Source organism: Natrix helvetica (genome assembly GCF_964273705.1).
Source record: "Natrix helvetica genome assembly, chromosome: 2".
Classification (NCBI taxonomy): Eukaryota; Metazoa; Chordata; class Lepidosauria; order Squamata; family Natricidae; genus Natrix; species Natrix helvetica.
Window position 1 is genome coordinate 215,908,821 of NC_138552.1, and position 23,951 is coordinate 215,932,771.

Consider the following 23,951-nt stretch of genomic DNA (forward strand, 5'->3'; position numbering starts at 1 on the left):
GTTCAGACGTATACTAAAAATAAGCCCCTAAATATTCCAAAATAGATACAGTAGAATCTCTGGTCATGACCATAATTCGTTCCATAACTTTGGTTGCAAACCAATTTAGTCGTGATCCGAATCTAATTTTGGAAATTTGGTGCTTACAAAAAAAATGGTGTGAAAGGGGAAATCAGCTGTGAAAAAAAAATTGTGAAATGTTTTGGTCAGAACCCAATTTGGTCGTGCTCAGAAGCATTCTTGACCAGAGGTTCTACTGTATTTAGAATAATCATCCAGTCAATTAGGAAGAACTAAATTTCAGATTTCCTGGGTATAGTTGGACGATTTAAACTGGTGGTCCACAAGGAATTACTCCAAAGTGAAAGCCAGAACAAGACTGGTGATTAAAGTCTGCTTATACTTTCAGTTTTAAGTTTAAAATGACTTCTAGTTACTACTAGTAATACTGGTGATTACAAATAATTGAAGGCAATGTAAGCCATGTGGCCTCTTAAAGTTCTTAACTCTGATCTCTATATAAAGGTCCATTCTGAAGTCTTATGAAAGACATCGTCCTTGACATATGACCCCAATTGATCCCAAAATGCACGTTGTTAAGCGAAACATTTGTTAGGTGAGTTTTGCCCCATTTTATGATCTCTCTTGCCACAGTTGTTAAGTGAATCATTGCAATCGATAAGTTAGTAACCCGGTTGTTAAGTGAATCTGGATTCCCCATTGAGTTTGCTTGTCAAAAGGTTGCAAAAGGGAATCACAGGACCTTGGGACACAGCAGTGGTCATAAGTATGAACCAGTTGTCAAGCATCTGCATTTTGATCATGTGACTATGGGGATGACGTAAGGTCGTAACTGTGAAAAACAGTCATAAGTCACTTTTTTTCACTGCCGTTTTAACTTTGAATAATCACTAAATGAAATTTTGTAAGACGAGAACTACCTGTACTATGGAAATCATAGGGAATTTGAATATTTTAAGCATGATTCCATTAAATAGATTTCTCATTTTTAGGGAACAATTTTATAAGAACATTTTGCTTATAATATATTGTAACTACTGAAAGAGATAATTTGAAAGCAGAAAAGTTTAACATGAAGCAAGCTATAAAAGACAAAGTGGCCATAATTTTTTTAAAAAATCTTATTTTAAACTGGAGGGAACCATAATTTGACTTTCTAACATTCTATATGATAAGTCATGATATAGACCTATATCCCATATGAAGAAACGAAATCCTCCTATCTCAACAGAATGAACATGTATAGGAATATGAAGGCAACACCTGTATGCAACTCATTAAAGCAACCATGTCTTTTTTCAGAATCAAAAAGGTGCCGTGGAGAGGCTGCTTTTGCAACCATGCAATCCTGAAATAAAACATTCCTGAAATTCATCTATGGGAAGAACATCAGTAAGGGACATCATATGAGAAGCAGAAATCCACTCAAGGTTAGTGGTGGGTTGCTGTCGGTTCTGCGCATGTGCAGAAGCGTTGCGCGTGTGAGTGAGTGCGCCCAAACCGGTAGTAAAGAAATTGGCAACCCACCTCTGCTCTAGGTAATTTCCTATGGGTGATCTGACTGCCCCCACTCCTCAAAAAACAGCATAATGTGGAATCTAGACTTTAAACAGGCTTAATATTTGTTGTGGTATTCAGTCACAAAGCTAAGTTGAAGAACACTGTTTATAAAGTACAAGTTGAATCTAGTAAGGGTTAATATTATTAATAATAGGGGTTATTAGTATTATTACAAATTCAGAAAGATTATGAACTCATTGGCATCTATGGCAGTTTACTGAATAATTATGATGAAGAAAAGCTCCATTCAAGAAATGTATATACAAAGTTAGACCACCCTCCCAGAGATAATGGCTTTGCACCCTTCATTTCTACTACACAGCCATTATTCAAAGTGGGTCCACTTTGATGAACTTTAATTCAGTTTCTGAAGTGCAGCAATTTGAGGAAGGATGAGAACAAATAGTAGAATAACAAAGTATGGGAAATTGATAATGATGGTATAAGAGAGGCAAGAAAAATAAGCCAGCTAGAGTTTGGTTTAAGATAAGGGGCTCTATATATGGTATAAGTAAGTAAGTAAGTGCTAGATCAGTTCACCTCAGGATGTGCATTATAACACATAAACATCAAAAGAGAAAAAACTACTTTGAATATCCAGCATTAAAAGGGGTGATAAAAATTATGGTATTTAGAAGTAAGCAGACACAATGTATGAAACCACACAAATAGATGAGCTGCAAAGACATTAAGAAATTCAACATTTTTTTGCTATTTGTGTTGTTTTTTTTAAATGCTTTTTGAAGGGCCATGTTATTCAAAACCAAAGTGGGAGAATGAATTATAGTCCTTTGACAATTTACTCTAAACACACAACTCCATGGTTTATCTTCCCAGATGATTTTAAAGTGCTCGGTAAGCTTCCCATTCTTTTCTTTCTTTGATACTTTTCTCTTCAGTGACGGAACAGATTAAAAAAGAAAGAAATAGACAGGTCTGTGCATGACTAGAAATAGAAAATACACATTTTGAAACAGGCAGCTAAGGGGAATCTACCTAAGCAGGTGTATCTTGCACTTAAAAAAAAACTACATGCAAATCCTGACAGAAGTTTAACTTCACTGATAACAATTTTTATTAAAATACAGATCTTTAAACACATGAAAAACCCGAGCATTCAAACCTGCAACACTATAGAGATACATAATTCTATTGATATCTCCAATAGGGATCATAGATTCCAAATTCATTCATTTTCTACCTTACTACCTGCACTACTTTTCAACTTTTATTTTCCTACAAGGGAAAATTCTCAGAATATAGTGCTACATAATTTTGTTGGAAGATACACAGAATAATAAAACTTGCAAAGTATGATTCCCAGGTCCACCAGGTTGAAAAATTAACACAATGAAATCAACAGTCTCAAAGGAAAAACTTTTTTAGAGTTCTAACGCTACAAAAACATCAAACAAATATGAAAAGAAGTTTCAGGGGGAAAAAAGATCCAACTTATGCTAATATGGATCTATTTTTAAAAGAGACTTATTTTTCAGCTTACAAGCTTTATTTTTTTTTTTTCAAATTGCAAATCCGTGGAACCTCTAGTTTATTCCTTACACTTTCTAAATAACACAGGTACCTATCTGTGTTATTCATAAGGATTTCTGAAACAAGCTTAGATACACTTACCCCGACAGTCAAACTGAGCTGGTCTCGATCTGGCAGAAGGACACAGACATTCCTAAAATCCAAAGGCATCTTCTTTAGTAATAGCTGTTTGCTCATTGGAGAACTGGTTGTAAACTTCTCATACCGCTCCGTCAAGTAACAACAACGCAATCGGAGCCTTGGGAATCAAGCCAACTTTGCTCGGTTTTTTTTCCCCCAACCTGAGGAATAAAAATCCTTAGAATGAAAAGGTTGGATGATTTTGTAGCAAGAAGCCTATACATCAAACAAGGATTCTTCGTAGCTTCATTCTAAGAAGCAGCTCTAACCACCAAACATCCCTGAGCTCTGGCATAGTTATAACTAATCTTCTCATTAGTCAGCTCTTTTACTGATTAGCAGCTGGTTACGTTACACAGTAGGTGGGGCCACTAACCAGCCAGGAAATTTATCTCAGGGAGGCCCAGGAAAGTGCCATCCACATGCTTGCATTCCCTTCTTTTGAATCAGCTACTTTATCCTGTGTGCCAAGAATCTTAATCCAGAATTACTGGTGGTTGATTTTTTTTCCGCTCACACTTCCCTATGTGATACTCAGCTTTTAGAAAGCAAAGTCCTGAGTCATTGGAAAGAGAGAGAGAAAGCAGCGTAAGGGGCAATAAGAATAATGGGGGGGAAATTGTTTAGACCATTGGACCCTAGATTACAAAGTCATTAGTAAATACCATTAAAGGTGACTCAGAAGTGGGAGCAATCATGTGGGTTTTAAAGTATTAGTGGAAGTATGTGGGTAAGTTTTTCTTTGTAATCTACCGTAGCATCTGATTTCATTGGAACAGGAGGGAAATGAGACATGCAGTAGAAATGTAAGTAATATGGCACCATTTATTAGTATATCTCTCTAAGTAGGCAGTGCCTCTACAGATGGCAGTATTTAAGCAGAGATAAGTTAATCCTTCAATATGAGAGCACCTAATCAGTGTTTCTCAACCTTTTAAGATGAGTGGACTTCAATTCCCAGAATTCTCCAGCCAGTATGGCTGGCTGGAGATTTATGGTAGTTGGAAGTCCATTTATCTTAAAGTTGCCGAGGTTGAGAAACAGTGATGCTGTTGGATAGATGAGCAAAAGAGTGCATTGTAACCAATGAAAGGGACTGGGGGGACAAATCCATATTTTCTGTTTGTAAATAGTTAAGACTCTTTCATTGTTAAAAGCGCCCTGTAACTTCTGCAATGATAATTGTTGCTCCATTCTATCTAGTCACTAATTCTTGATTTGCAACACACTAATAGAAATATATTGGATCCACTTTCTATACTACGTGTCAACTTCATATCCGAAATGGAAATTAATGGGTTTTTTTCTTCCATTTTTCCACTTTATAAAGACACTAGATAACAATGTCTATTTTCTCCTTTGATCTTTAAAATTTGTCTGGAACGCCAGTGTGTTCTATTACACAAGATTAAATTATTCATATTTTATATTTTAATTCTGCAGAATATAAATTACATAGTGATGATATTTTATAGTTGATTTCTGTGTTCCATGCTTCAGTTCTAGTTTCGATGAATTTAATAATATGATTGGGAAAACAGCAGGATATTGAATTAACTGAGCCAATTCAGAATTTATGCCAATAGGTAAAAATCCCTTTCATGAATTTATTAAGCAATTATCGTTTTAAGATGTGCAGTGAATATGTTAACTGTCTTGGAGTTCTTATGTCACATGATTGTGGCAGATAATCACTTTAAATATAAATTAAAAATAAAATCTCTGTGAATCGAAGTACATGACAATCTTCAAATCTTATCCTTTGGAGCAAGATTGATTCTCATACAATGAATGGTTTAGAATATTATATATTTTACATAGTTTTGAATGAATCTTGGTTGAACTGAAAAAGTGTGGTTACCCCAAATTTAACCAGTGAACTCCCATGTCCACCCCAATTGAAAGTGGGTGCCAAAAAACTCAGTACAGGAACTTGAGAGTGCATTTAATTAGTACCTCCTGTCATCCAGTTCAGGATCCAACCACAGCATGCATGACTGATATCATCCAACATCTGTTAAAATACCTTAAGCAGAAGTACACCTTTAGTTGGCTTCTAAATCTAATTTAAAGTGACAGACTTGAAGGATTAGTATTGTGGAAGACTGACATAGTTCAAGAAATTATCTTTGTTGATTCCAAGGTTTCAAGTTAGTTCTCTTTAAAAATGTGCTGATGACCAGCAAATGACCCTTAAGCACATCTCCTCTGTTAACCATCTGATGTACTTTCCCTGCAAAGCTGAGGTCAGCTCAGTCCAGAAAAAAGAGATAACCTTGATGAGTATCATTTAAGTTTCCAGATAAACTTGCAGCTAAGATCATCAGTCCAAACCTGCCTGTAGTATATCAATGGTTCCTAAATGATGGATTAGGTTTCCAAACAAGATAGTTTCTGGAATGCATGAATGATAACTAGCATGCAAAGTTAAACCAAGAGGCATCTGTGAATTTACTCTGAAGTCTCAAAATACCTCTCTGTCCACTCACCCCAAAATGCCAAACTCCAAAACAGACAAACAACCAAAAGAACTTGGCATCTCTTGCTCTAAAAATATTGAAAAATGGGTAATTTCAGAGGGAAAACAGCTTTAAGAGTTCCCCCGTTTTTCTTCTTTTGGATGCCGTTGAAAGCATCATTCTGGTTCTGATATTTAAAAGGAAAGACGCTGGACTGAAGAGATGGGTTTTTTTTAAAAATGCATTTCAGGTAGATGCGTTAACAGTTCTCAAATGTTCAGTTTCAGTCATCCTCTAACGGTTCAGCACTAGAAGCTGAACAAAGTTGTATGGGCAAACAATCCGTCATTACAAGAACCATAGTTGCACAACAGGCATGAATAATCAGTAGTGATGATAGTATGATGTATATATAGTATGCAGTAGTGGTAATATGACAACAAGCTGGAAGGACAGATTAATAATCAATAACTCTGACTGCTGAGCCAGTTTGCGGCATTATTAGGTCACTGGGCTAGTCCTGCCTTTGGCACAAAGCCAAGTGGGTGACCTTGGACCAGTCATATCTTCACGGCTCTAGGAAAGAGGCGATGGCAAACCACTTCTGAAATCTTGCCAAGAAAGCTGCCAACATTGCAAGTCTTGTCCAGGCAGTTACTAGGAGTCAACATGCACTCAGACAGTCCCTGCCATCCCCCCCAAAAAATTAATCTTAGAGGATATAGAAATATTTCACCATATGGCCATCCAGCCAGATTATCAGCAACATCTCCATTTATTAACTGAGCAACTGCAGACTTTTTTTATTTATTTATTTACTTACTTACTTATTTTATGTTGCCACCTATTCGCCATGGCGACTCAAAGCGTCTTACATAATTTAAAACCACATTAAAAAACAACAAAACTAATAAAAGAATCAGATAAATTAATATAATAAAATCACCCCCTCCATCTCCACTCCCCAGTGGCAGCAGTATATTATAGGAGTATGATCATTGTCTTACCTGAAGGGTCGTTTTCAGGGCGCTGTGAAGGAGAGCCCAAGCAAGGGTTAAATACAGCCAATCTGTCCAGAACTGAATTGAAACTTTAAACCACGCCTCTGGTGCTGATTATCTTCAGATTTTTTCAATGAAGATGTGGAACTGTTGCGCACTGAGAAGTCCAACAAAGGAAACAAATCCAACAAAACAAACAATTCAACTGGAATTCAACTCTGAACTGAGATCAGTGGAACTAGACCCCAGGGTGGGGTGGACTCTCCTTCGCAGGGCCCTGAAAACGACCCTTCAGGTAAGACAATGGTCATTTTCCAGGGTGCTGCTCTGGAGAGTCCAAGCAAGGGACATACCCAAGCTAATTGTCACTAGGGTGGGAAGCAGCTGCATTCAGGGTCTCTCCGCTGGTGTGAATGCCCTGAAGAACTCGCCTTCCGAAGGCCCCTTCCATTGATGCAAACTTGTCCAACTTATAATTCCGGACAAACGGAGACAACGAAGTCCAGGTGGCCGCCCTTCAAATCTCCTCAATCGGTGCCCGAGTCACCCAGGCTGCCGTGGTGGTGGCACTCCTAGTCGAATGTGCCGTTATGTGGCTAGGCACCTGTTTGGACTGTAGGACATGGGCGAGGGTGATGCAGGCCCTAAGCCACCTACCGATCGTCGATGAGGACACCTTCCTGCCCTGGGAAGCCGGCTGGAAGGAAATGAAGAGCGATTCAGAGCGTCGAAAACCAGCTGTGCACTTGACATACTTGCGGAGCGTCCTGCGAACATCTAGCAAGTGCCAGCGTTTCTCTCTCGGATGTCTAGGGTGTGGACAGAAGTCCGGGAGAATTATCTGTTGGGTGCGGTGGAACCAGGAGTTAATCTTGGGCATGAACGACGGGTCCAATCTGAGGACTACCTTGTCCTGTTGAATCAAACATAAGTCCTCTCTGACGGACAGGGCAGCCAGTTCCGAAATTCCCCATGCCGAGGTAATGGCAATCAAAAAGACAGTCTTAAATGTCAAATGTTTAATGCTGGCTGTCCGGAGTGGTTCAAACGGGGGACCGATGAGGGCACACAGAACCACGTTGAGGTCCTAAGATGGATATCTGTGAACCACTGGGGTCTCAGGTTAGTTGCACCTCTGAGAAAACTGTGGATGGTAGGATGCTGACCGAGCGAGGAGTGCTCGTCTGGAGCCAGGATGGTGGAAATTGCGGCCACCTGACGCCATAGGGCCGTGATGGCGAACCTATGGCACGCGTGCCACAGGCGGCACGCGGAGCCATTTCTGAGGGCACGCAAGGCATTGCCCTGTCAGCTCTAGTGCGCATGCGCCCGCTGGCCAGCTGATTTTCAATAGTGCTTTTTAAAAAAATCTCGGGAGGATTCCCTGAAGCCTCCAAAGGACGAAAAACAGCCCAATGCAAACCAGAAATGAGGAGAGAGCTGCCGGAAAGGGGGGGGGGAAACAAGCGGCAAGAAAAGAGGCTTCTTTCACTCGTGCTGGCTGCTCTGTTCCCCCCTCCCTCCCCTGCTACTAAAAAGGATCCTGCCCTGGAATCCACAGGGAAATGAGGAGAGTTGTCAGCAGGGAGGAGGGGGAGAAGACAAGCGGCAAGAGGCTTCTTTCACTCGTGCTGGCTGCTCTGGAAAAATGCTACGGAGGGAAAATTAAATAGGCAAAGAAATGCTTGGGAGAAGCGAGGACCTGGGCGATGGGGGGTGAGGCAGGCTCCATGGAGTGGTGCTGAAATGGAGAAAAGGGCAACCGAGCAGCCACCTTGAGAGGAAAAAAGCTGCTTTTCCTTATTTCCTTGCTGCTTGTCTTTCCCTCATGCAGATTGCTCTCTTCCTCATTTCCCTTTGGATTGCAGGGACCAGGCAGGATCCTCTGTACTAGCACGAGGGAGGGGGGGAACCAGAGCAGCCACCTTGAGGGAAAAAAGCTGCTTTTTCTTCTTTTCTTGCCACTTTTCTTTCCCCTGTGCCAACAGCTCCCTTCCTCATTTGTCTATTGACTGTAGTGCCCAGGATCCTCTTTAATAGAAGGGGAGAATTTAGCAACTGGACTCACACCTGCCATTGTAAAAAGGGCCCAATCTTTACACAGGAGAATGATAAGGGAAGGTTTTTTGACACAGGAGCACACTTGAGCATCCGCCCACCCCCACCCCAATCTCTGCCCGCTAGTGGCAGAGCAACTTCTCCCCTCACTGGGTGTTATCCAAGGGGAAGCAGCCAGAGCAGGGAGTGCCGAGGAAGCCTTGTGCAAAAATGCATGGTCCACACAGGTGAGGGGGGACATTAAGTTATGTGGGTGGGCACTCGAGTTCGTGTGATAGCGCGCACGTATGTGCTTTTGGCACCCGAGGTGAAAAAGGTTCGCCATCACTGCCATAGGGTGTTGGGTGCCAGGCCCTTGTCAAGGCCGTCCTGTAGGAAGTCCAGGATAACAGGGATCGAGGCTGAGGAAGCGGAAATCCCACAGGCAGTGCACCAGATGGCGAAGGCTCTCCACGTAGCGTCATAGATCTGAGTCGTGGACAGATGTCTGGACACTTGGATGGTACCGATCATCTTGGCTGAGAGGCTGTCTCTGCTCAGCAGATCCCTCTCAAGTGCCAGACAGCTAGTTGTAGCCACTGGGGCTCTGGGTGTTGAAGGGCCCCCTGGCTGAGAGAGATCTCCTGCGGTGGAATCCGCCAAGGAGGTTTGACAGAGAGACTCACCAGGTCTGCAAACCAGGTTCTCCTGGGCCAGGACGGTGCTACCAGTAGTACCTCCGCTGCCTCCGACAGGATCTTCCGGATGACTCTGGGAAGGAGAGGTAATGGCGGGAAGGCCGTCAGCAGTCCCCGCGGCCAAGGGCAGTGCAAGGCATTGACTCCCTCGGCAAGTGGGTTGTGAAACCTCGTGAAGAACCTGGGGAGGTGCATGTTGGATGCGGTGGCAAACAGGTCTACCTGTGGGCAGCCGAACCTCTGGGATATGTGCTGGAACAGGTGTGGATGCAGGCGCCACTCCGAGTGGTCGACCCTGGCCCTGCTTAGCCAGTCTGCCTGAGTGTTGGTCGTGCCTGAGATGTGTTCCGCCTGTAGGTACAGGAGGTGTTTCTCCACCCACTGACCTAGGACGTTGGCCTCTGACATCAGGAATCTGGAACTAGTCCCCCCTGGGTGGTTGATGTGTGCCTTCATCACGACATTGTCCATCAGTACCCTCACGTAACGCCCTTGTATGCCTGGCTGGAAATGAAGGAGGGCCAACCGGACTGCCCGCAGCTCCAGCCAGTTGATGCTGTGAGTGGCCTCGGAAGGGGACCACCTGCCCTGTGCAAGTTGACTGTGGAAATAGCCCCCCCCCATCCATACAGGCTGGCGTCCATCGTGATGGTGAGATGGATCGGTTCTTTGAAGGGGGAGCCCTTCGTTAGGGCAGGCGACATCCACCACCTGAGGGAACGACGTACTTTCGGAGAGACCGGGATTAGCCTCGTCGAACTGTTTTCATTGGCCCTTTGGTAAGGGAGCAGGAGCCACTGGAGGGGGCAAGAATGGAGTCTTGCCCACGGGATGATGGACAGGCACGAGATCATTTTGCCTAGTAGCTGAGATGGCTGAACGACCTTGGCCAGGGGAGACCGCTGAACCTGTGCGACCCTCTCCTTGATGCTCGTTACCCGCTCAGGAGATAGAAAGACATGGCAGGAGATGGTATTGATGATGGCTCCCAGATGTTGCAGCCTGGTTGTTGGGAGAAGATGACTTTTCTCCAAGTTTATGGAGAACCCGTGGTCTTGAAGTACCTGCATGGTGTACTCCAGGTCCCGGGTCACCTGTTGGTGAGATGTCAACTGGATGAGGACATCGTCTAGGTAGCAGTGTAGTCTTATTGGATGGGATCTGAAGGCCGCCACCACTGCGAGGATCTTTGTAAATGTCCTGGGGGCTGATGACAGGCTGAACGGCAAGGCTCAATATTGGTAATGACGGCCTGCGTAAGTGAATCTCAGGTACCAGCGGTGGGCTTTGCGGATGGGTACATGGAGGTAGGCCTCTTTGAGATCTATGGATGTCAAGATATCTCCTGGCCTGATGCATCCCAGGATAGACCATAGGGACTGCATCTTGAACCTCCGATAGGTTATGTGATAGTTTAACCTTTTTAAATCTAAGGTTCCCCTCCACCCCCTGGAGTTTTTGGGAACTAGGAATAGGATTAAGTAATATCCTGTCCCCGCCTGACCCGCAGGAACAGACTCTATGGTCCTGATATCCCTGAGATGCCTGTTCTCATGTTCCATGAGAGCTGGTTTGACTGGGCATGAAGGGACAGGGCATCTGATGAAGTGGCAGGGGGGAGGGAGAGGAACTCCAAGGTGAGGCCCATGCGGATTGTTTGTAGGACCCACTGGTCCGACGTGATCTGCTCCCACTTGGCATGAAATAACTGGAGATGCCCTCCTATGGGAGCTGATCTTTGATAGTCACTTGTATCGCGGGAGCCAGAACCCCCCCAAAAGAGGTGTTTGGAATAGTGTTGCTGGCGACCTCTGTCGCAAAAGGACTGATGGTCCTGGGACCGATCAGCTTGCTGGGAATACGCCCAATGGAATGGAGCGGAGCTAGAGGATGGCTCAGTGTTCTGAAAGGGTTGCCTCCTGTAGGAGTTGGAACCCTTCTGATCAGACTTCTTCGTGACCGATGGCATCACCTTCTTTTTGTCCTTATTTTCTACTAGGACTGGATCCAGGACCTCCCCGAAAAGTTTGTCCCCTTTAAAGGGGGCTGTGACTAGCTTCCACTTGGAACTCATGGCCACGTTCCAGTGTCTGAGCCACAAATGTCGTCTGGTGGTGACATTAGATGCTAGGGCTCGAGAGGCAAATTTGGCCGCGCTCACAGTGGCATCAGCGGTATACCCTGTGGCTGCTATGATCTTATTGATATCTTGCCTCAACTTGGTGTCCCTGGCTGGAATTTTTGTCAGTAACTGCCTCAACCAAAGTAGGGTGGCCCTGGAAAGGAAAGAAGCCAAGGCGGACGTTTTAATCGCCCATGCCGCCACCTGGTGAACTTTGTGACAAGCATTCTCAGTTTTCTTGTCCTCTGCTTTGAGTCCCTCTAGTAAGTCAGGGGGGAGAACAGACATAGAGGTAAGAGCTGCCACGTGTGTGTGTGTGTCAATTGGAAGTAGTTTAAGCAAATCCTCCAGACTGGCATCTACCGTATACAGTTTCTTATCATTACTGCTGGGGGTAGCCATGGTGGCTGGTTGTGCCCATTGCTTTTTAACCATATTGAGAAAGAGTTTGGGGACTGGTACTATCTCCTGGGCCAACATAGGCTCCTCGAAGAGGTCCCCAGATAGGTCATCTGAGTCATGGGTCACCTGAACTGATGGGGTTGCTATCTTAGCCTTATCCAGGATGGTTTTGAAGTTGGTCAGTTTAAATAGGCCCGAGAAGGTAAATTTTTCAGAAGAACCACTTTCATCCCCAGAGAACTCGGCTTCCTGCCTAGGTAATATGTCTTCCTCCTCCCAGTCCGAATCCTCAGAGGCCAAGGAGGAATGGGGGCTGGGTGAAAGATGCTGCTCTGGGAGCAGCTTGGGGCTCTAAATGGCGTTTCTTGCGAGTGCATTTGCCCCTCTGTTGCATGACTGCTTCAATGCCCTGGGATATAGCCTTGTCGATAACCTCCTGCATTTCTGCTGAGAGGTTGGGCCCTTGGTCCTCGACGGGGCGAAGTTTGGGGCAGGGCCTCGGAGGTGGTAGTTGCGGTGCCAAGGGCCCCACAGGGGCTGGCCCCTCCTCCAGGTCCGAGGGGCAGGCGAAGAGGTCGACCTGATCTGCCATCAAGAGGCCTGGGGAAACTGCCATGGCCAGGGAGGCCGTGGGAGATAATTCCTGTCCTTCCCCTCACCCTATCCGAGATAGGGTGAGCCTGGGCTAGAGGTACCTCCATGGAGGACTCCTCAGGTTTCGCCAATTGGGAGGCTTGGGCCTGTTGCTGGGATTTGGAGAATTGTTTTTCTAGGGCCTTCTGGCGGCGTATAGCATCCTTATCCTGCCCCGATCCTTGCTTAGGCCTGGGTTTGGAATAAGGTTTGTTGCTTCTGATGGCCTCCCTGGCAGCCTTGCCAGCCTGCCTAGAGAAGGCTCTGGAGGAGACCCCCATTGGTTCAGTGTTTTCTGGGACCTGATCTGCAATGGTGTTAATACTGAGCCCAACTGAGACAGGTAGGGACCACCTCCACTCACCACCTCACAGTAGCCCTCTGCAGACCAAAGCGCTCGGAGAAGAGACACAGAAGGTCGCAGGATTAGAGTCAGCCAAGGCAGAAGTGTAGTGCGAGTGAGAGTAAGCAGGAGAGTAAGGGCTGCGATCCAGGAGACCACAAGTCCTTGCCGCCTCAATCCGAAAAGCTAGGGGCCAGATCAGCAGTCTACCTGGTCAATGAGGCCTCCATGCGGCTCCTGCTATGAGTCAGGCTTTAGACAGCTGCAGCATGCGGCCAGAATTGAAACTGAAACTGGCAGGTCTCCAAAAATGGCAGCCGGAACGCCCTGCCACCTCCTGCGCCCTTTAAATTTGCCGCTAGCAATAGGGAGAGCCCTGAGAAGCCGTGCCGAATGCCGGCTTGTAAAAAGCATGGACGGTGGCAACAGAGCTCTCAGCGGGGTTGCTGCAGTGGCAGTGGCGGCAGCACTCCGACCCACGCACCTCCCCAACAGCTGTCTGTGACCCAGCAGTGCCTGAGTGAGCCCCGGGCACTGGGAGGATTGAGGGGTGAGAGAATGGCCAAATTAGAATCAAAACGAAACTTTCCCCACCAAGCCTGCTCCAAATTAATTTTTAGAATATTTTTCCTATCCTTAAATACAATTGAGAGTCCAAGCAATCTATCCAGAATTGAAGAGAAACTCAAGCGTGTCCACTGGGCTAGCTGAATTGAAAAAAACTGAAGATAATCAGCACCAGAGGCGTGGTTTAAAGGTTCAATTCAGTTCTGGGCAGATTGGCTGTATTTAACCCTTGCTTGGACTCTCCAGAGCAGCGCCCTGGAAAATTTGCCTATTCTCTATATTGATAAAAAGGAAAGAAAACCACACTTTTTGTCAGCTGTAAAGAAGTGGGAAGAGGAACACTTAGATGTTAATCTAGCGAGCAACTATCCATGAAAATACCGTTAACATGGAAAGATGCTCAATAGGTTGGAAACAGAAGGGCCACGAGGCATACAATAAAACCACAGTGCGAAATAATCATGCACAAAGTACCAGCCATTCCTCTTCTAGGCTATTCCTTTCCACCCCCTTCCCATTTTACCTCCTTCTCATATCATGAGGCTGCATGAAATCTTTGGTACACTCTAAATCAGTGATGGCGAACCTATGGCAGGTCAGCTGTCTGCTGGCCAGCATGTATGTGTGCACTGGCCAGCTGAGTTCACCCTTTTTAAAAGCCATTTTTCGCCATCCCCAGGCTCCAGAGGCTTTATAGGAGCCTGGGGAGGGCGAAAAGAGCCCCCCCCGCCCCCCGGAGGCTTCATGAGCTTCCGTGAAGCCTCCGGAGCGAAGAAAACCAGCCCTATGGGAAAACCGGAAGTTCGGGAACTGGCTTCCGGTTTGCTCGGAGGGTCGTTTTGACTGCTCCGAAGGCTTCAGGGACCATCCGGAGGCTTCCCTGAAGCCTTTGGAATGCTTAAAATGACCCTCCGAGCAAACCAGATATGACTTCAGATGTGTGTGTGTGTGTATGTGTATGTGTGTGTGTGTGTGTGTGTGTGTGTGTGTGTGTGTGTATAATGGGTTTTGGGCTTAAACTTTAAGCCCAAAACCTAGCCTGAAGATGGCGAGTGAGACCTCACTGAAACATTGCCAAGACAATCTCAATCTTACACGGGAAAAGACCCGAATACAACCAGCATACCTACACCCATGAAAATCTACGAAAACATACACACACACACCTTCTGCTTTCCCTAATTTCTATATCTACATAAATATTGTTGCCTATGAAACAAATGATTGAGTGCATCACCTCCTCTAATGAATTATCAATTAAAATTCCTTCTGATGCACAGCAAACCAGATCTCTCTCAAAGCAATTGATTCTCATTAGAATTCGGTGCTTTATTTCAGTGAAGCTCCTGGGTTCAATTTCTGGGTTCAATTTCTTTCAGTTAAATCCGATTATGAAGGCAAGTTTGATTTATTAGATCACTGGCCCATCTAGCTGAATACTTGCACTTGTTCCAGGATTTCAGAGAGGGCCTTTTCCCAGCCCTACCTGGAAGGCCAACAACAACAAAGGATTAAACCTGAGAAACGTGCATGTACTGTATCATTGCCACGGAACAAGCTGCACCCAAACATCCATCATTTGAGTCTTTGATAACAAGAGCCATGAACATGGTTACTGCTATGCTCCTGAAATACAATAGAGCATCAAAGGCTTAGGTTTATTGACCCATTACTGTATACCAGAAGCCAAGTTTTTATTTTATTTTATCTATAGCACTTTCAGTACAAGAGTCCAGTAGCAACAGTTCTGACTTTTACTGTGAAAGGAGGGAAATTAAGCAGGTGATTTACTCTTGATTTCAGTCTTCCCCTCACTTTCATTGTTCTGAATAATAATAACATCCTTCTTGTAAGCAGCTAAGTGAAAATTGCTTGGCCAAAAGCCCAAAAGTCAATCATTGGATCTGAATGTGTCACTCATTACTCATGAATACCTGAAATTAACACAAGTAAACAAACAGCACAAAAGACCCACATTGTCAGACAAAAATCCAAATTCACTAGTTATAGTTTTATTGACTTTAGGAACTCCCTTTTCAAGAATGGAACACAGAAGGTAGCACGATTCCTGTGGTAGTCACACATACTAGGAAATTCCTTGGTTCCAAATCTAAATACAGTTAAATAGACTTTGTTCTATCAGCAAAGGTTAAGTAAGTATTGCTGTTGAAAAATTGAGCAGTCAATCAAGACAAAAATGGGCAATATCTTTGTTATGACAACACATCTTTGTTTCAATACTGCAGATTTCAACATTCATGATGTACTAAAGAGAAGCACGACATGCAAACAAAATAGAATGGGAAGATATATAGTAAATTAAATCCTTATGGCCTGCCTTCATCCATTAAAAAAAAATTGAGGTGTAGCTCTGATATACATGAATTCACATGCAACATTTAGTATCTAGTATGTTCTAGTATGCAATACAACCAGGGATGAAATAATGTTAGAACCTTCATAGGTGGTAACTGGGGAATCTCTTGAAGAAAATGCAATTGCAGTAAATGAATGTCTACAATTACTACAGGAAGTTCTTGGCTTATAATTGACTTATAATTGATATAAGTTCTTGATATAATAGCGACTGAAGTTACGGTGAGCCGGAAATAAGCTCCTTATAACCAGTATTCAAATTTCTGATATCTGGTCACGATTGTATTTTTGGGGCTCAGCAGTTGGCCCACATTTATGGCCATTTGCAGTGTCCTGGGATCACATGATCACAATGTATTGGATTTTTTGGCAGAAACCAGCATTTCTTTCAAGTTTCCATTAAAAAAAATGTCCTAAACGAACAATGGGTTCGCTTAATGGCATTCACTTAATAACTGCTGCAAAAAAAATTTTTTAAATCAATTATGGTCACATGGTGAGCTGCCTTATAACTGTCACAACATACAACCAGAATTGTAGGCTCCGTTACGGTCATCAGTCAAGTACAACCTGTGTCGATCCATACACAGTCAGCTCACTGGAGACAGAATGGATGATGAGAAAGTTTCTTTCTGAGGTCCCCACAATCATCCACGTTGGTCACCAATGAAAATATCTCTGAGAAGTAAATGTCCCAGCCTCATTGCAACATGTGTGTATGAGACAGTTGACCTACTCAGGGTATTTATTATACCTGGAATGTTGGAAAGTGACCCAGAAGACTATGAACTTTTTCCTCCCGTTTCCCATGTTCAACAACAGCAAATTTCCAGAAAAGATTGAGTAAAAACAGAGGAAGGGAACGCAATGCTATTGACCCAGGTTGAAAGATGTTGACTAGTCATAATATGTAGGATAGTTCCTAAGAGCCTTGTTGGCGCAGTGGTTAGAGTGCAGTACTGCAGGCTATTTTTACTGCCTGCCGGCTGGCTGAAATTTAACAGTTCAAATCCTACAAGGCTCAAGGTTGATTCATCCTTCCAAGGTTGGTAAAATGAGGACCCAAATTGTTGGGGGCAATATGCTGACTCTGCAAACTGCTTAGAGAGGGCTATAAGGGCTGTATATACTGTAAGTCTAAGTGCTCGTGCCAGTGCTAACACATTTTAAAGAACTGTTGTTGTTTTTTAAAAAAGAAATGAAATGAATTGGATTTTTATAAGCTTCGATTCGTTCTCTTTTCTTTTTTTAAAAGAGCACAAAGACATAGGTAAAAGTAAAAAAGATCAAGTTAAGTAAAACCACCATCTTTTCTCCTATATATTAGCACAAACAATAAGGTGAACTGCATTCAAATTCATAACATTCATTCCTAGCAGCTTCTCTGCTCTGTTGTATAATAATACAGTAGCAGTGCTTTTCCTAACTATTATTGTGGAATGGCAGGAGGTGTCATGAAAGAAGAAGAAATCCTGAATATATGGGGGCTGGGGAAGGGGGAGAACCCAACTATAATGAGAGGGAGGAAGCATGGAAGTCTTCAAACAGATATCAGTTCTTAATCATTTTGCATATCCTTAGCTCAAGGTGAGAGTAGAGCTTTTACTCTGTATGATTTTGGCTTTTGAAGAGCTGTGGGGGAAAAAATGCTTGAGCAGATTGCTAAGTAGTGCACTCCTTTTGACAAAATTATTATATACATCAACCCACTTAAGATGTCCTTAACATTTTGCAAGATGCTTTTAATGCTCCCTGCCTAGCAAGGATGTGGAGCTTCTTATAAATTCTATCTTGTATCTCTTGCATTTTGTATCTCCTCTAAGCAGAGGAAAAACTCACCATTTTCTGCACTGAATAACCGATGCTGTAGCCAATATCTATGCATTCCAGCATATGCAGTACCTCCCAAGAACATTCAGTTGTAAGTAAAAGTTGGTCCTGGTTATATAAAAGCTCTGTATACTGTCTGGAAACGTGCATTCTTCCACCCGAAAATCAGCCAATTAATAAACATTTCACATTCTTTCTTTCATCAAAAATAGTGAACAATCCTGTTGGTTTTTTTTTTATTACAACAACCACTAAAAGAGGGCAAGGCTTGAAAAATTATTGGCCTATGCAACATAGCAGATACCATATCTATTGAGAGAATGCCTTTGGGATGGTTAGAACAATGTTATTTCAGTACATTTATAATTTAACAAGATTTATTTTATTATCCTCTGTCAATCCTCCAGGCAGGGATTTATAACTAAACTTTTCAAGTTAGAAAATAATCCTGTTTGGGGGGGGGGGGTAGGTTGGAAAGCAAAAAAAACTTAGAGGTCAAAAGAACTTAAGACAGCTTTCCCCAACCTGGAATCTTTTAGCCCTCCTATAGAACTCAGATCACGCTGAGCTAGTACTATGGCTTGTGGTGCTGGGGAGCACATGGGAGCTACAGACTAATGCTGGGAAGAACATCATGTGGACAATTCTTGCATAGATGTCCACACAACAGACAATGGAGGGAAAAAAAGGATGGAAATGTATTTCTTAACAGTGATTCTTTCTTAGCTAATGTTAAGGATGACCATGAGTTGATAGTCAGATGAATGTGTCACAGGAAGGATTCTATTTTATATACATAGCACAAATTCTTCTCAAGGATTCCACTGTCCCCTTCAGGTTAACTCTGATAAATTAAAGTTTCTTCAAATTTGTCACCTTCAAAATATATACATTATGGCCATGCCTGCTGAGGAATTCTGGGAAGTAAAGTCCACACACTACAGGATTCTGATTAGGGAAAATTTAATTAATCAATACTAGGGATAACCTTGAGATTTTCCAATTCTTGTGATTTTCCAGTCCTTTACTCAGTATCCATGTGCTGAGTGCAAACATCTGAGTCACTGAAATCTATGCATATAAAATCTGTATCTATCATCTATCTATCTATCTATCATCTATCTATCTATCTATCATCTATCATCATCTATCATCATCTATCATCTATCTAATCTAACCATATCTCTCTATCTCTCAATCTAATCCATCTAATCCATCCATCCATCCTCTATCTATCATCTCTGTAGGAGCTTGAATCCTTATGCAGAATCTGGCTTACATAAACGTTTGTACATAACTTTTTGAGACAACCATACCTCAACACAAGATTTCAGAACAAGGCTAGGAAATCACAAATTGGGCCAACATCAGGGTCAGAGTTTGCCATAATTTGAATTCCATGAAGACCATGCACGCACCATATTGTGTGCCCTCTTTACTGTCTATTATTCAAATTGAACATTAATTCCTGGAGGTAGAAAAATACCTTTTACTTCTAGTTTTTTTTAGCAGAGTCCTAGAGTTAGTCTATTGAAACAAACAAATCAGTCCTAGAAGTCTAATACTTCCATAGTAAGTAGGAGCATTCTTCATTGTAAGAACATCCTGGATTTAAAACTCAGCTCAACCATGAACCCTTGGGGACCCTTTTGCAATAAATAAATAAATAATGAGGTGAACCTCAAACAGGCGCCAAGGAAGGAAGGAAAGTAAGTTCGAATTGCCCAAAGCATCAGAGTTTTACTGAGCCAGCAATTGCATCTTTTGCTCTGGTGCAATTATTTTCTTACCATAGGAGAACCTGCCCCAATAAAGATTACATCTAAATATCTTGGCAACTCTGTAGGTTTTTTTCTTGGCACTGATCCATTTATTTTCTTCACTTGTGAATCATTTTGTTGCCATTTTTAAAGGTAATGAAGTTGCTGCTTCTTAGCTCTAGTTTATTACCCATTAAGTATATGGAGCAAATAATACAGGTAGCCCTCAACGTAGGACCCAAAAAAAATGACCCCCAAATTTATGTTGCTAAGTGAGGTATTTGCTAAGTGAGTTTTGCCCCATTTTATGACTTTTTTTACCACAATTGTTAAGTGAATCACTGCAGTTGTTAAATTAGTAACAAGGTTGTTAAGTGAATCTGGCTTCCCCGTTGACTTTACTTTTCAGAAGGTCGCAAAAGGGGATACTAGGACACTGTGACCGTCATAAATCTTAGTCAGTTGTCAAGCATCTGAATGTAAATCATGCAGCCATGGGAATGCTGCAGTGGTCGTAAGTGTGAAAAATGGTGATAACTCACTTTTTTCAATGTTGTTGTAACTTTAAACAGTCACTAAGCAAACTGTTGTAAGTTGAGGACTACCTGTACTGTTTTTTAACCTGTTAAATATATGAAAAAAAATACTGGCTTACCTTGCATACATAAGCTCGGTTTGCAGTAGGAAAACAGCTTCACTCTGACCTAGACCTCATCATGTTAATTCTGGATCTCAGTGAGAAAATAACTCATACCCTCCATTCTTTCCTCTTCTCAGGAAGCATCACTAATTCCAACATGCTCCCATTTACCAAACTCACCTTCTCTACCAGTTACACATATACATCTCAACTGTACTGATAATGAAAGTTAAATCCAACCAAGAAACCTGGAACACTGGATATAATTTGTCCAAATGCCAAAACGTATAGATCAAAATTGAGGAAGTATATGGGAACTAGTGCCAAACAATAAAACGCTCAAGGTGATTTTATAGATGGTTAAACAGAACATCGCTGAAAATAACTTACAAAAGCAGAGACTGATCATTGGACAGATTATTCAAGACATGAGACTTAATATTCGGTGTCTGTTTTTGTATCTGCTTTTGGAATCAGTTCCCCAGGAAAAAAATTTCAATCCTTTACAGGAGACAAGGCTGTGCTTTAATCAGATAAGATGAAGAAGGTATTTTTATATAGCTACAGATCAGGAAATCAGACTGTGAAAAAAAGGAACTCGCAATTGTTGGGAAACAGACAGGAAATACAGATAATTTCTGACATATTTTGATTCTCACTACTTTTACTATGAGATGTACATGTTGTTGTGATGGTTGAAATCTGGATCATCTCAGTTAGGACTGAAGATGGAGCTATTCCCATTTTATATTCTCCTCTGTATAGAAAAACAAATATTAAAATTGTCCATCAAGAAATTGGTTTTACAGAGTTTGTTTTATATGTCACAATATTATCTATACTTTTTAAAATATTTACCGGTAAAATTTTTATTTGGCTACCGGTGGTCCCAAATTCTGTGACTTCTGGCTTTTCTTCATAAGCTACAATTCCACATGTTAGCAACATGTGGCACAGGCCACCCTTTTGTTTTTCATTCCCCAAATCCATCCTTCTCCCATAGGTCCACCTTACTAAAATGTCCAGTTTTCTGCCTCTTCTTCCCCAACATGCAAATAGCTTCTATGCAAAATGAATACAATGCAACTTTTATGACAAAATATCATTAAAACACCCTTCATATCTTTTAGGAACTAGTATGGCCAATGGCACAGGGACACACTCCAATTGCTCAACTCTGTGGCCTTTCAGAATGACAAGAGAGAGCTCTAAAATTGGGAGGGGGGAGGCGGGCAGCATGCCATACTCCCCTAGACATGGAGCTGCCACAATGAAGATTTGCCTCCAGGTCCAGCCCCTCTTACGCTATCTTTCATGTGCTGCAAAGCAAGTCTACAAGAAGAATCAGTCCTAGTTTAGTTAAGCTATCTAGGTGAGTCCCAACTGTGCAAGATACCTAACTCAATAAATTTCCAATAAATGCACAGATTCCATCCATTGAAGATGAGACATCTACGATGTAGCTTGAATGTCTATTCCTGCTTTCTTCTTCACACGTTCTCGCAATACACAGAAAAATAACACAGGAAAGCCTTCACCCACATCTGACTGCTGATTCCTATGTATACAAGCATGCAAGAGAGGATAACCTTAAAATCTCTACTGTACAGTACAACTACAGAAAATCTTTTAAAAGGGGGCAGATCTCAAAACAATCCGCCATGAGATTTAATGAGATATCATTAAGTGATATGTGAATCAGGGATTCTATATATCTTAAAGAAGCCACGTGAAAGCAAGATGAATAATTTATCCAAGTAGGTATTTATTTTATGAAACCAATTTAGGTGACGCCCAACTCACACACAGGTGACCATCATGTTCACAAGAAGCTAAATAGTTGGGTTAAATCTCTATTACCTTTCATTCTTAAAGGAGGTAATGTTGCTTATTTGGTATGTGGGCAGTTGGAGGAAAATGACTAACTTCAGAAAATATGCACACATGATATTTCCAGATGGCAATGTTCCTAATTTACGCCTCGCAGGTAAAAAAAAAAAAAAACCACACACACACACACCAGTGTCTGAAGCAGCCCTAAGCACATAATTTTAATTGAAGGAGTACAGAAATTTTACCTTCTCCACTGAAAACAACTTATCTTTAAATTTAAATGAACTCCCCTGAACAACACATTTTCATAGCAATTCCTAAATTCAGTTGTCTGATAAATTTGTGAGATGCATATTCTATACATATAGAATATATTTGGAATTTTAAAATAAGTTTCAAACTAAAATACTGTGCTGCATCTCAATACTGCAGTATTGAGATGCAGCACAGTATTTTAGTATTTTAGACTAAAAGACACACCTTATCTCTGTAATGCAGTTGTCTAATACTACTGATACTCAAGAACAGCATACAAAACTCAGGGGGAAACCCCAGCGGGGTGGAGTAGGGCAGGAGGATTAAACGTGGAGAAATTCTGAAGTTTGCCAGGGATTCAGCTGAGCGTTTGCATCATTATTCTAAACCTGTTTATCTGTTCAAGGTTACAGTCATGGAATTTATAATTATAGTCATTGTTTCTTCAATGGTAACTTTTTTATTATTTCCGACGCTTACTCTTAGAAACTACCGCAGATCAAAACCTAGAAGTAAAATTAAACCATCATTAGCGGGGGGGGGGGGGGTGTTAATTCAGAGCTAGGCTACCTTACACATTTAAAAAACACGTTCACACACTCACACAAAGCATTCTTCAGGAAAGCTTTATCCCCAAGAGCCTAAGAAATGAACACTCAAGAGTTTCTCCGAAGCCGATGCCTGCTTAAACCTGTTGCTTGGCACGCGACTCTTGAACGCTAAGCACCGCCGAGCGAACGTTTAACAACGACAACACAACACAACAAGTCTAGGAGGCAAGCAGCGAGAAAGATTTTAAGCTGGGTGCTTAACCGGGAAGTTTCACAAAAGCATGCTGGAAAGGGGAACGACGCCCTTCAGTCTACCCGGCCGATCGTGTGAAACGTGGATTACACGCCGCGCGCGTGCATGTGTCTGCACACGTATAAAAATACGCGTGTGAGGGACGAGAGAGACGGAATAGCTAGTACTTACGGCTAATCCTGCGTGCGGAGCGGCGAGTAGCCGACGAAGGGAGGGAGGTGGGGAGGGAGTGTAATTAATTTGACTCTTGACAAGCGCGGTCGCTTCTGTTTCTCGGGCGCAACTACTAATCTCCTCCTCCTCCTCCTTTCCCCCCTCCAAAGGAACTCAAGAGGAGTCAACCTGGATCCTCTTCAATGGCGAGGTACCGTCGACCCTTCAACAAAGCGGGGGACCCGATGGGACTTGGCGGAGGGCGGAAATTCAGCCTCGGCAGGCGCCCTTCCAGCTGGCCCTTTGGGATTAAGGGTGAGCTGGGGGCGGTCGAGCTCTCGGCCTGGCGAATTGGCTGCCAATCGCGGCGCTGCTCCTGCCATGCCCCCCTCCTCCCCCTCCCGCCCTCGCTCGGTGGTGCTGGTAAACAGCCGAGAGGGCGGCTTTGTCGCTTTCTCAGAGGAAAGACGGAGTCACCCCGAGAAAGCCCAGCGTCCCCACTTCCTTGAACAGCGGCGGGCACCCCCCTTTGGGATGAATGGGGTGGGTGGGTTCGTCAACCCAAGAGATCGCGCAGCCACTATAGTTACAGTTCAGGTCGATGCTCCTGATGCTTGGGAAGCTCACCCAGGAACCAGCCTCGTGGAACTGAGCAGCCGGAGCCCAGAAACAGCCCCTTCCCACTTTTCAAGTGGCTTCGTAGGGGGGGGGGCTGTCCCCTCTTCAGATATCCCTCTTCCTGCAGGAGCCAGAAGGGAGGTTAGAGGAGAATCGCTGAAGGAGGTG

The 23,951-nt window shown here is 43.1% G+C and overlaps 1 protein-coding gene across 4 annotated transcripts in view; it reads right to left on the reverse strand.

Moving 5' to 3' along the window:
* Positions 1-23,462, reverse strand: part of FRMD1 (FERM domain containing 1) — a 65,054-nt gene extending 41,592 nt beyond the window's left edge. Inside the window, exons 1-2 of one of the 4 annotated variants that reach the window (XM_081945251.1) lie at positions 23,184-23,462; positions 3,214-3,413 (exon numbers count right to left, since the gene is read on the reverse strand). In XM_081945251.1, the coding sequence (XP_081801377.1) occupies positions 3,214-3,309 (96 nt within the window). In that variant the 5' untranslated portion in view covers positions 3,310-3,413; positions 23,184-23,462. Of the gene's footprint in view, positions 1-3,213; positions 3,414-3,628; positions 3,734-20,135; positions 20,265-22,812; positions 23,117-23,183 lie in introns of those variants that run through there. The other 3 variants (XM_081945252.1, XM_081945253.1, XM_081945254.1) reach the window with 3 other exon arrangements.
* Positions 23,463-23,951: the final 489 nt, after the last annotated feature.